This window comes from Ovis aries, chromosome 1, assembly GCF_016772045.2.
Source record: "Ovis aries strain OAR_USU_Benz2616 breed Rambouillet chromosome 1, ARS-UI_Ramb_v3.0, whole genome shotgun sequence".
In the NCBI taxonomy this organism is placed as follows: domain Eukaryota; kingdom Metazoa; phylum Chordata; class Mammalia; order Artiodactyla; family Bovidae; genus Ovis; species Ovis aries.
In genome coordinates, this window is record NC_056054.1 from 124,937,491 (window position 1) to 124,950,792 (window position 13,302).

The window sequence follows — 13,302 nt, forward strand, 5'->3', positions numbered from 1 at the left end:
ATTATCTACTTCTGAACAGGGCAAGCCCCAGCAAGCTGACCCACAAGGCTGGGCTTTAATCATGTGGAACTTTCCTGTTGTTCAGCTAAAGGGTGGGGCATTTTGCTGTCTGGAGTACCGCTTGAACTTCTGGTCTCATCTAGAGGATTAGACATCCTAAACCATAAAAATATTATTATAACCTCCTTAGTCTGCAAAGTGATGAGGTTATTTCTTGTTTCCCTTGTATCTTCTTTCTTTCCCCCTTTTTTCCTCTGAACAATCTGTAGTTATAGGAGTGTTTTTCTTTGTTCCCTCTGCCCAGAGACTTTGACCATGGGTGAGTTTCTGTTAACTCGAATGTTTTCTCATGCAATACCAAGAAAACTTCACATCTGATGATTAAAAAATGCAGCTTGTTTTGTATTTTGGATCAAATTAAAAATATTTTACCTGTCTTTTTAATTTGTATTCTCCTTCTCCACTCATGCACAATAATTGATGTTCATGGTGATCTTGCATGGATGTTCCAAGGAGTTAAAATTTTCATTTATTTCAGGAGTGTTTACCATTACTCAGAGAACACAGTTATACTAGTTGCTTTAAAAGCTTGATAATTCCAACATCTGGGCCACTTTGGGGTTGGCATCTATGATTGTCTTTTCCCTGAGAACTGATTAGATTTTCCTGGTTCTTTGGAATGCGTTGTGGACACTTTGGTGTATTACATTGGGAGAATCTAGGTCCTGTTCAAATCATCTGAAGAATGTTGAATTTTCTTTTTTTCCTGTTTCAGTAAGCAGTCAACCTGGCTAGGTTCAGATGGCAAGTTCTGTCTGACCTCCTGTGGGTGGTAGGTCTGATGTCAGTTCAGTTTTCAAAGCCTGTGCTCCAGAGTTGTGGGTTTGTCCACACATGCACCACCTAGGAGTTAGACTGAGAGGTGAGCTGTGTTTTATGTCGCAGCTCAGTTCGCCAAGCCTTTGCTGTCTTCCTCTGGGGCAGTCCCAGGCACATGCACCTGAGGAGTGCGCCTGGGACTTGGGTAGATTTATACACGACATTAGCTGATCTGCTCCCTCCAGCTCTGTCTTCTCAGAGCTCGCCCTCACTCTGGCCTGCAGGGATCACTATTCTCGATGTCTTTGGCCAGAAGGACAGGGCCTGTCTTGTGAGTTTTTGCTGCTTTTGTCACAGCGAGGTGTGTGCTCAGGCTTCCCAGGTGGCGCCAGTGGTAAACGACCTTCCTGCCAACGTGGGAGACAGAGAGATGAAGGTTCGATCCCCGAGTCAGGAAGATCCCCTGGAGGAGGGTATGGCCACCCACTCCAGTATTCTTGTCTGGAGAATCCCATGGCAGAGGAGCCTGGCGGGCTACAGTCCATGGGGTCGTGGTGGGCTACAGTCCACAGGGCTGCCAAGAGCTGGACACGACTGAAGTGACCCAGTATACATGCACGGACTCTGTGCTCACCCTCCATGCAAGGCTGGAAGAGAAATGAGAATAATAAAAACCGAAATGGGAAACCCACTCTTGTTAGAGTGGCTTCTTCAGTTTTATTTGCTTGTTTATTTATTTTTGGCTGCACTGGGGCTTCATTGCTAGTTTCCACAAGTGGGGGCTTACTTGTTGCCTCTCTGCACGTGGGATCGTCCCAGAGCAGGTATTGAACCCATGTTCCCTGCATTGGCAGGTGGATTCTTAACCACTGAAGCACCAGGGAATACCTTTTGTTTCTTCTGTTTTTGATTCCCATCCCCAACTTATCTGCTTTTGCTTACTCTTTGGAATCCTCAGGTAGTTGCTTTTTACTTTGGTTCAGGGTTTTTAAATCTTTACCATTGGAAGAAAGACCAGCCACTGTGTCTTACTTCATCCTGGCTGGGTACTATAAATAGTATTTCAGTTTTGTTCACTACTGTGTTAAAGACAGAAGCCCTGTCCCTAGTTAATCAACCCTACTTCTCTAGAGAATCCCTCTTTGGACCCTTGTTTTGTGTTTGCTGTCTGTTTCCTGAGGACATTGTGCTAGATAATGCCCAGTGAGTGCTTATTTTCTTTTGCATTATTTGTTGAAAAAGAGGATTCAGAAAAGCTTCATTTGGCAGCATCGTCACTTTTAAACAAAAATTTCCCTTAACCAGAAACTCCCAGTGAGTGACAGCTTTAACTTTTTATTTTGAAATAACTATAGATCCACGTGAAATTGAACAGAGTAAGCATACTCTTCACCTAGCCTCCCTTAATGGTTGCATCTTTCTTAATTTCCACAAAGTACCAAAGCCATGGATTTGACACTTCTTTTCAAAGTGTGTAAATAGTTTTATATCATTTTATTACATAAGGCTTAGTAGGCTAATAAATCTATAAAAGCGGTCCCTGAGAAAGAATCACCTATCTGATGTATCTACAGACCACCCTAATGACTGTACTTTTTTGGGTGTGTGTTAAATTGTGTTAGTTTAGGGTGTACAGCATAGTGGTAAAGGTATATTACTTTTCAGATTCTTTCCCCTTAAAGGTTGTATCAAAATATTGAATATAGTTTCCTGTATTATACAGCAGGTCCTTGTTGGTTATCTATTTTATGTATAGTAGTATGTATATATTCATCCCAAACTCCTAATTTATCTTTTCCCTCCTTTCCCCTTTGGTAACCATAGGTTTATTTTCTGTGTCTGTGGGTCTATTTTGTAAATAAGTTCATTTGTATGTTCTTTTTTTCAGATCCAGCATATAAGCAATAACATAACATTTGTCTTTGTCTGGCTTACTTCCTTTAGGATAATAATCTCTAGATCTGTCCATGTTGCTGCAAATGGCATTATTTCATTCCTTTTTATGGCTGAGTAGTATTCCATTGTCAGAGAAGGCAATGGCACCCCACTCCAGTACCCTTGCCTGGAGAATCCCAGGGACGGGGGAGCCTGGTGGGCTGTCGTCTATGGGGTCGCACACGACTGAAGCGACTTAGCAGCAGCAGCAGCAGTGTCCCATTGTACATGCCCACCACATCTTTATCCGTTCCTCTGTGAGTGCACCTTTGCCTGCTTCCATGTCTTGTCTCTTGCACACAGTGCTGCCTGTACTGCCTGATAAAGTTCCTTTAAGTACTTTCACTGTGCATTTATTTTGATGGGAGTACTTTTTTACTCTTTGGATGTGTATTTCCTTTGATGGGATTTAAAGGAAGTTGCTATGAAAAGTTTAACTCATGACTTAAGGAGAAAGGCCATGGTGTTGGGAAGAATGGAGAATTCATCCTCTCTCTCCTGTCCTTGGTCTCTGACCCTAAGAATCTCTTGATTTTTTTTTTTTTTGGACCGCTTCTACTTTCACATGATGCCTCCCCATCATGTCGCTATGTCTCCTTTGCCTGTATTTTCTCTGAATTATCTCAGGCTGCCCAGTCTTGAGCTGTCACCCTGACACGGAGGAGAGGTAGTCTCTCAATTCCAACCCCCTTTCCTAAACCTCCAAAAGGAGGAGGGATGTAGGAATTAAGTGAAATGAGACAAAGGCAAGGCCATGAGTCTCTGCCTAGGTGGTTGAAGGTTGGGGAGAACAGTGGAGCAGGGCAGGCCGAACCCATCAACTCAGCTCACAGAATCAGGGTGATCCCAAACCCAGTGGCCTGGGCTGAGGGACCTACACCAGTCTGCAGGTGGAGACCAGCACACAGACTGGAAACGGGTGCATTTTCTAGGCACTCTCATGTAGGAGAGTGGGCATTTTTGAGGCCAGTGTATCTTTTCTCTAGTTCACATTATGCTAACACCCTCATCGCTTTTCTCTTGCAGTTGTGTGAGTCTGTGTCTTTACATTCTAGGTTAAATTTTGTCATTCATTCATTCTGTATTTCCCCACTGAGCATCTAGTGCCTTTCAGGCAGTGTTTTAGGCACCAAGAATATAGCAATACACTGGACAAACTTTCTGCCTCCCTGATGCTTAATTAGGTTCTAGTGGGGAAAGATATAGAATAAAAAAAAATAAGTAAATGAAAAACATTTTTTGAGACAGTGATGACAAATGTTAAGGAGCCGGGGGGTGGGGGGAAGCAAAGAAGATGGGTGGTAAGTGTTGAGCTCTGAGGGGTCATTTTGGATAGAGATGCTAGCAAAGCTCTCTTTAAGAAGGTGACATTTGAGTAAGATCTGGAAAGAGCGAGCCAGGTGTAGATGCCTGAAGGTTGGAGAGTTGGAGGCCAAGGAAAGAGCATGAACAAAGGCTGTGGGGAAGCCGGGAAGCTGTATCTTAGAGGACTGGAAAGAAAGTTTAAGATTTGAGGTTTAAATTGGGACGGTTGTTCCTGTATTAGTCTTGCCCACCACCTCCTGCTTAATAATATGCCTCCCACTAACTACCCTCTGCAAGTACAAGCTGTTTGAGGCCACTCACATTTTCCATAAGGAAGTCAATAGGGAGTTGAATGAATTTAAAAATGGGAACATTTTCTAGCTTGCCATCATGGAACCTGTATTCTGAGGCTCTGCTTTTTAAGTTGTTACAAATTGAGTTTATTACAGTCTTGAATTTGTTACGATATTTCTTCTGTTTTATGTTTTGGTTTTCTGGCTTCAGAGGCCTGTGGGATCCTAGCTCCATGACCAAGATCAAAACCCCACTCCCTGTGTTGGAAGGCAAAGTCTTAACCACGGGACCACCAGGGGAAGTCCCTGCTTGTCCATTTCCAGCCCAGTTTTTGCATTTCAGCCTGTCCTCTCCCCGCTTAATCTTTCCCCTCTTTCCTAGTGACTGTGTGGTGATTCTGTTGGCCAAGGACTGATCACTACCTCGTACTTTTGTTTCTAAAGTGCATGAGCATTTTTTGACTCCTTATGCATAGAACACTTCTAGTCTGTATGAGTGTGAGTGTCTATCGCTCAGACGTGTCTGACTCTTTGCAACCCCACAGATTATAGCCCAGCCAGGCTCTTCTGTCCATGGAATTTTCCCAGGGAATAATAATTGGAGTGGGTTGTCATTTCCTTCTCCAGGGGATCTTCCCAACCCAGTGATCCAATCCAGGTCTTCTTTTACCTTCTGAACTACCAGGCAGGCAGGGAAGCCCTCTCGATAGAGGCTTCAAAAAAGAAGTGTAAGCCACTTTCTGCCCAAAGTTGCTTCCAGACTCAGAGAAAGAAAGACTGTGTAAATGTAAAGTATAAACCGGGCTGTTTTGGTTTGTTATAAGTAAATGATAAGGGTTAGGTAGGAGAGAGCGGGGGAGAGTGAAGATGGTGAAAGTAGCTGGCATCTGCCATTTGTGTGTGGAGAGGATTAGGGCTTTCACGTCACTAGTGTTCTGGGGGTTGCCTGTGGGATGGGGTTGTCCCTGAAAGGGGAGACTGTGTCTGTTGTATGCAGTGAGCAATTTTCATTTTTCATGCTTGTGTTGTTTCAGGGCCCCCCACTGACCCCCCCACATGGGCCTTCATGAGTCTCACTGACCTTTGGGGGAAAGCTCTTAAAGGAAGGGGTGTTTCGGCAGTCCCTAGGAACATTTTTTCTCCTAACTTGAGTTGCTTCAAACTTCCTGCTGACTCGACTTAGATCATCCCTTGAGAATCGCTCTTGGTAGGATTTAAGAGATTTGGCATTCATCTCTAAATTCTAGTTCTGAAGATAAAAATGGCTTCTTTCCTACCTTGGCTGGCTGAAAAGAATCTTGCTACTAAAAATGCTATTAATATAACAGACCCATCAGAGAGATGCAGGGAACGCTGTAATTCTTGAAGGTTGGGGCCATTTGCTTTAGGAAACTGCTCCTGAGGCTTTTAACTTGATTAGTTTTCTGTTGGCAGAAACAAGCCTAACCAGAAATTTGTTGTTGAGAATATGTCTGTCAATTTCTATTTGCAAACTTTTGTATACAGCAGAAGGGGGGCTCCATCCGAGCATATTGAGGGGGTCCATTCGAGCATATCTGGGGTGACAGCTTTGCCTTTGTACACTGTGTTTTCTGTCACCTCCATTCTTTCCCTCTTTTGAGTTTAAATCTATGTGATTCTTAAAATGGGACTGTGGCTAATACTTTTTCTAAACTTTTAATTACTCCTTGGCAAAACATATAGATCCATAGACACATTCAGGTATCTTTCTTTTTTTTTTCCCAGCTATGTTGGGTCTTCTTTAGACTGTGTTCAGGCTTTCTCTAGTTGCGCTGAGTGGGGGGTGCCCTTCTCTTCTTCCGGACTCAAGGCACACATGCTTCGGTAGTTGTGGTATGCAGGCTTCGTTGCCCCGCTGCATGTAGAATCTTAGTTCCTGGATCAGGGCTGGAACCCGTGTCCCCTGCATTGGCAGGCAGATTCTTAACCACTGGACTACCAGCAAAGTCCCCATCTATGTATCTTCAAGTGAAAGTCACTCAGTCGTGTCTGACTCTTTGCAACTCCATGGGTTGTAGCCTGCCAGGCTCCTCTGTCCATGGGATTTCCCAGGCAAGAATACCGGAGTAGGTAGCCTTTCCCTTCTCCAGGGGATCTTCCCAACCTGGAATTGAACCAGGGTCTCCTGCATTGCAAGCGGATTCCTTACCAACTGAGTTATCAGGAAAGCTGTACCTTTAAAAAATCAAGAACCCTGAGACACTGGTCATGGCGTTTAGCCTTACTTTAGATGCTTGTTAAAATATTTCACTTGTAAAAATGTAGCACATGATATTCTTAGGAATATAGATCACATAAGTGGTCACACATGGACCATGAATCTTTCCATTTTCCCTGTACTGAGTTGAGTCTCTATTTTTTTTTTTTTTTTTGCTTCTTAAAGGTACCAGCCAGAGAGGTGTGAACTTATTGCTTTGAAGTATATTTGCTACTAGTAAAAGGACGATTCTCTTTCTTGGAAACTTTGCTCTCAGAATCATATGATGTGTGACCTGGTAGGGAATATTCCAGTATGGGAATAGCTTCACATCTGGTGTCTGTATGAGTTACCTCTGAACTCATCGGAACATTCAATGGAGGTTTTTCCCTTCTTGTTGCCACAAATTTCATTTCAGTAAAGATGTGCTTGTAGGAGTTAAAGCAGCCTTTAAGACCGAAGAGTAGGATTGTAGAGTGGTCCTGGAGCATTGGGAAGGAATATATTATATTGCAGGGGGTTTCAAACTGTAATGGGTCCAGTAAATTTGTTCCTGTTTCCCTCTGTACCTTTTGCTTTTTTGTTTATTGTATCCCTTCCCTGGCTTGGAGTATCAGTTTCATGAGAGTGGAGAATGTGTATCTTTTTTTTTCTGCTGTATTTCTGGTTTCTGGAACATGGTAGCTATGCAGTATTTATTTTCTTTCTTTCTTTTCTTCTTTTAAACAGTTTTCAAGATTGCCCAGCCAGTCAAGGCAGAAGCTTGCATGAGCATCGGGGCTCCATCCCCACCTCTTTGTTAAAAAAAAAATTATTTATTTATTTGGGTACATCAGGTATTCAGTTTTGGCATTCTGAATCTTTTAGTTACTGGCATATGGGATCTTAGTTGCCACCTGTGGGATCTAGTTCCCTGTGAAAGTGAAAGCGTTAGTTGTTCAGTCCTGTCTGACCCTTTGTGACCCATCCATGAACTGTAGCCCTCCAGGCTCCTCTATCCATGGGGATTCTCCAAGCAAGAATGCTGCAGTAGGTAACCATTCCCTCTTCCCAGGGATCTTCCCCACCTAGGGATCCAACCAGTGTCTCCTGCATTGCCAGGTAGATTCTCTACCATCTGAGCCACCGAGTTCCCTGACCTGGGATCAGACCCGGGCCCCCTGCATTGGAAGCATGGAATCTTAGCCACTGGACCACCAGGGAAGTCCCAGTATATATATTTTCTGAATGAATGACCGTGTAGATGATTGTACACATCAACTCGGGGATGCGCTCAGCTATTCTATTTTTCTTCTCTCCTTTCTGACCATGTTCATGTGTGTATCCTAAGTGTATACAGTTGAAATGGTCTAGAGAAACCTCACTGCAGAGCAAGGAGAATAAGGCTAAACAGAGTCATACTTGTCGAGCTTTGAGGATGTTTTAATTTCTCACTGTGGGTAACAGCCCTCAGACCAAGGAGAGAGACCGGAAAAATGTTAAGGAAAGGACTTGAATTAACCTGGGTAGCTCCAAAAGGCTGAATCACATTTAGTGATTTCATCATGTGAATTTCTGTGTGCAGGGCACTCTGTACCAGATTAATGTTCTTGGGTTGGATTTGCTCCCAGAAATGAACCCATTAGTTTGCTGCTGGGCAGAGAGTGGGGTTTCTGTTTTGTTTTGGGCATCTCCCTCTCCCCCTCCCACTTTGCCTCCCCTCCCCTGTTAAGGTTTTCAGAAAGCTGTGGCATCGAAGGTAAAAAGCCCCTTTTCTTTTTGACTTTATCAGGAAGAGTTGATTGGACTTCACCTCTTGAGCTTTGTGGTTTTTGATTGATTTTGAAGTGTAGATGAAGTCAGGATGAAACGGAAACCTATGGAGAGGAAGCGCCTTTATCCACGGCACCTCGGAATTTCACCTGGTTTTTTGAAATATGTCATTTCAAACAGAACGTTACTCATTTGGAGCAGACACCTTGGTTTGTACTTTTTAGAGTTTTTAGTTGGTGGAGAGGCGTAGAGCTTTAAATAGACAACTCTAGAGGTTAGGGAGAAGAAAGCAGGTGTTGCCAGCTTTAGGGAAGCAAGTCTGTGCCATGCCTGGAGCGCTGCTCCCCTCCCCGGGCAGAGACCCTTGTCATCCCCCATGACCTTATTTATGTTCTTATCTCCCATCTCCGCAGGAGTAGTCTCAGAAGGTGATGTTAGTTCTCACCTGCTGCCGCGTTGAGTCCAAGCGCCTGCCAGGTGCATATAGGCGCCGGCTGTTACCTGCCAAGCTGTCTGCCCTCCGTAGGTACCGTACCCATGGGTGACTCAGTGATCCTCTCCTTTTTTTTTTTTTTTCCTTGCTACAGACCATAAAACCATGGGAAACGCAGAAAGTCAAAATGTCGTGCATGAGTTCTATGGAGACAAGCACGCCGTCCTGGGGCGCAAGCACACGTCGCGATCCCTGCGCCTGTCACATAAGGCGCGGCGGACCAGGCACGCCTCCTCCGGCAAGGTGATCCACAGGAACTCCGAAGTGAGTACCCGGTCCAGCAGCACCCCCAGCATCCCCCAGTCCCTGGCCGAAAATGGCCTGGAGCCCTTCTCCCAGGAAGGCACCCTGGAGGACTTCGGGAGCCCCATTTGGGTGGACCGAGTGGATATGGGCTTGAGACCCGTGTCTTACACTGATTCCTCCGTCGCTCCCAGCGTGGACAGCAGCATCGTCCTCACAGCAGCCTCCGTGCAGAGCATGCCAGACTCGGAAGACAGCCGGCTTTACAGGGATGACGCGACGTACTTGGCGGAGGGCGGCAGGCGGCAGCGCCCCTATGCCTCCAATGGGCCCGCGTTCATGGAGACTGCGAGCTTTAAGAAGAAACGCTCCAAATCCGCAGACATCTGGCGGGAGGACAGCCTGGAATTCTCACTGTCTGATCTGAGCCAAGAACACTTAACAAGCAACGAAGAGATCTTGGGTTCCGCTGAGGAGAAAGACTGCGAGGAGGCTCCGGCGATGGAAACCCGGGCGAGTCCGCGGCAGCTCAGTGCCTGTCAACGGGCCAATTCCCTGGGGGACTTGTACGCTCAGAAGAACTCTGGGGTGACGGCAAACGGGGGGCCCAGGAGCAAACTTGCAGGCTACTGTCGGAATTTGGTGTCTGACATCCCCGATCTCGCGAACCATAAGATGCCACCAGCTGCAGCTGAAGAGGCTCTCCCCTACAGTAATTATAACACACTCCCCTGTAGGAAATCTCACTGTCTCTCTGAAGGTGCCACCAACCCACAGATTAGCCATAGCAGCAGCATGCAAGGCAGAAGAGCAAAAACCACTCAGGTAAAGTGCCTGGAATCTGTTTTGGTTTTTTGGAAACTGGTGCATGACCTGAAACGCATGATTGGGCTCTTAGAAGGTTCCCATCTTGCAGCTGCGTGTTAACCACAGCTTTTCCCTGGTGGGTGCTGGCCTCTCTGAAGATTCGTCTGTCTGCTGCTTCGCCCCTCTTGCAGTTCTGTTGCTGAAGGGGTGGGAATTCAGGAAGAAGCCTCTGTGTATGTGTGTGTGTGTGTGTGTGTGTGTGTGGGTGAGGTGACAGGAATGGGAATGAAGCTGATAAGTTCGTATCGGGAAACTGCCTCTCCAGTTCAGCTCTGAGCAGCATCTCACTGGCTCTGCGCTTCCTTCCTAACGTGGCTTTCTCTCCCTGGACAGATGGGAATGGTGGGCTGTGGACTCTTGGAGCTTATTTCTTCCGCGCCGCAGGTGGGAAGAGGTTAGTCGGCAGGCGGCTCCTTGGAGGAAGCCTTTTTTGATTCGGGGCCGGCTCTGGTCATTTGTCAGCTTCTGTCTGAGGTTGGCAGGCTAACTGCCTTCCCGGGAGCTATTTCAATTTCCTGTTCCTTTGCGATGCTGGCCAGCCCTCTCTCTCTGGACGGAGGTGTTGCAAGGAATAACATGGGTGGGTTCCAGGTCTGCTCTGCAGCCAACTGGCTTCTGACCTTGGGCAAAACCCTGACTTCCAGGTGCTCTTCGGAACACTGGGGTGAAGATGCTTGACCCACCTGCTTCAAGGTCTGGGGCATGACAGTGTGTGTGTGAAAGTGTTTTCAAAGGTTTAAAATGTGTCTTGCTAATGAAATGAAGACTGCCCTCGCATTCCCTAATCATTACTGATAATTATTGGGTGGGCCAAAAAGTTCATTCGGGGGTCTGGTCACCCCTGTACAAACTTTGTGACCAACCCAGTGTCATGAGGATAATGACATGTCAAGTAATCCTGCCTGTGTCAGTCCTTTTCTGGCCCTCGAGCAGGGTTCCAGGAGTCCTGGCTCATGTTGAGGATGGGTTGGTAGTTTACAGGATGGCGTTTCAGATCAGGAATCCAGGTGGGGCTCCTTTGCCCTGGAAGGTGAATTGGCCCCCAGAGTGAGTAGTGAATACCACTGAGATCAGCTGGAAATCAGCAGGTGTGCTCTGACCTGGCCAGCGGGGTGATGTTGCGCCTCTGGTCTTGCTTCCGTGCTGGTCAGGGTGTATTGTGAGGTTCAGTTGTCTTAGGAAGAAGGGTGTCTAAGTATAATGGGCAGATGGTCATCTTGACCATTTTTCAGTGCATGGTTGAGGGGTATAAAATACATTCACATGGTTCCTATAGCCATCACTGTGCTTCATCTTCAGAACTCTTGTGGAACTGAAACTTCATCCCCCTTAAACAGTGGTTCCCCTTTTACCCTCTCCTCAGCCCCTGGCAACTGCCGTTCTATTTTCTGTCTCAATGAATTTGACTCTAGATACCTCATCTGAAGTAAAGTCTTTTTGTGACAGGCCTATTTCATGGGCTTGCCTGGTGGCTCAGATGGTAAAGCATCTGCTTGCAGTGTGGGAGACCGGGATTCGATCCCTGCGTTGGGAAGATCCCCTGGAGAAGGGCATGGCAGCCCACTCCAGTACTCTTGCCTGGAAAATCCCACAGACTTAGGAGCGTGGTGGGCTACAGTCCATGGGGTTTCGAAGAGTCGGACACGACTGAGCAACTTCACTTTCACTTATTTCACTTAGGTTGATATCCTCAGGGTTCACATGTTGTAGCAGGTGTCAGAATTTCCTTCCTTTTTCAGGCTGAATAATATTCCACTAACACTTCACTCTCCCCAAACAGTGGCCCCCACCTCGCCGCCCCCCAGCCATTCATTTGTTGAAGGACAAGTTTGGCTGATGTCCAAGCTGTTTTTACCTGAGTTAGTTTGGGCACAATTTTTTAAGTCTCGAAGCCTTAATTTCTTAATCTGGCAAATGGGCAAAGTAATAAGATTTTTGAGGAAATGGAAGGTAAAGGCTAGTGCTTGGTACTTTAGAAGCCACTGGTAAGGGACAGTCTGTTACTTGTGATTTTCAGTATCCTGAATGGTGTTCTATGAGTTGAGGACCCCAGGTAGTTTGGTGTTTGTATCAAACTTTGTGTCTTGGAAACAAAATGATAAAAAAGGCTGATTCAGAGGTGTGAGAAGGTGAGCGTGGATATTGCATTCAGATGCCCTCCTTGAATTTTGACCCATCTCTTTTCTTTTTAAAAAGTATCTTTAATTAATTTATTTACTTTTGAGTGTGCTGGGTCTTTGTTGCTGTGTGCAGGCTTTCTCTAGCTGCAGCGAGGGGAGGCTTCAGTAGTTGTGATACCTGGGCTTTAGTAGCTCAAAGGCATGTGGGGTCTTCCTGGCGGACTAGGGATCGAACCCGTGTCCCCTGCATTGGCAGGCAGATTCTTCAGCTCTGGACTACCCGCGGGGGAGTCCTGACCTGTCTCTTTTCTGAAGCATGATTGTAATGATAGAAATAACCCTGCTGTGGTCCCTCTGCCTGCCCTGGGCAGGACTCTGCTTGCACTGGCAACTTGATGGGTCAGGACACAGGTGAGATGGAGGTCCTGTTAAAGGATCCCCTGAAAGGCACCACAGGCTTTGTCCTTTAGACATCATCAGATTGGCACTGCAGGCCTGATTTGCAGAGATGGGCTTAGCAGCCTCACCAGCCTCCATTGATCCCGACTCTTTTAAAAGAAACCTCGCCTCTGTCACTTTTACCTGGAACAACGCTAAGTTAGAATCCATTCTATATAAGATTTGAGGGGGGTGCTGGGTGACATTCTGGCTGTCTGTCTCCAACCCTGGGGGACAGTTGGACTCCTGCTTCCCCCACCCCTCGCTGATGGCACTGTGAGCCTTTGAGCCTTGGCCGCCCCCAGGAGAGGGGCACTGCTGGTATCCCGGGGAGTCCTCACGTGTACTTGTTGCATGCCACTTCCACTCTGGCTTGTTGCCTTCTGAAATTGTTAATATATGGAAGTGAGATCATCTCAGAGTGCTGTCTCATAAAGCACTCCAGTAGCTTAACGTAGCACAGAGTACAGGGGACTGGGAATCTTGAGAAGCACATTTGCTTCTGGCTCAGTCCTTATTGGCCAATGACCTTAGGTGAGTCATTTCATCACTGGCTCCTTGTCTGTCCAGGGTAAGTGACACCAGCCTCCGATGGGGCCAGGAGGAGAACCAAGTGGGATTCCATACAGAGAAGCCTTCTGCAGAGTCTATAAAATGAACGGAAGTCTTATTTTGGTCTCAACATTACGTGTTGAGTGAGGATCTTTAATGACTTGAAACAAACCCCAGAATTATGCACAACACTATCCACCCACCCACGCTTCCTCATCTTAAGTTTGGCGTGTTCATCCAACGCGATTTTTTGAGAACCCACTATGT

At 46.3% G+C, this 13,302-nt stretch overlaps 1 protein-coding gene across 7 annotated transcripts in view; it reads left to right on the forward strand.

The window, feature by feature from the left end:
• The window catches only part of TIAM1 (TIAM Rac1 associated GEF 1), a 461,928-nt gene that overhangs the window by 293,782 nt on the left and 154,844 nt on the right, over positions 1–13,302 (forward strand). For 6 of the 7 annotated variants that reach the window (XM_060403824.1, XM_042229680.1, XM_042229684.1 and 3 more), the window contains one exon: positions 8,910–9,883. The exons of the other annotated variant lie outside the window; for it this stretch is intronic. In XM_060403824.1, coding sequence (XP_060259807.1) covers positions 8,921–9,883 — 963 coding nt within the window. In that variant the 5' untranslated portion in view covers positions 8,910–8,920. The remainder of the gene's footprint in view (positions 1–8,909; positions 9,884–13,302) is intronic. 7 annotated transcript variants of the gene reach the window in all.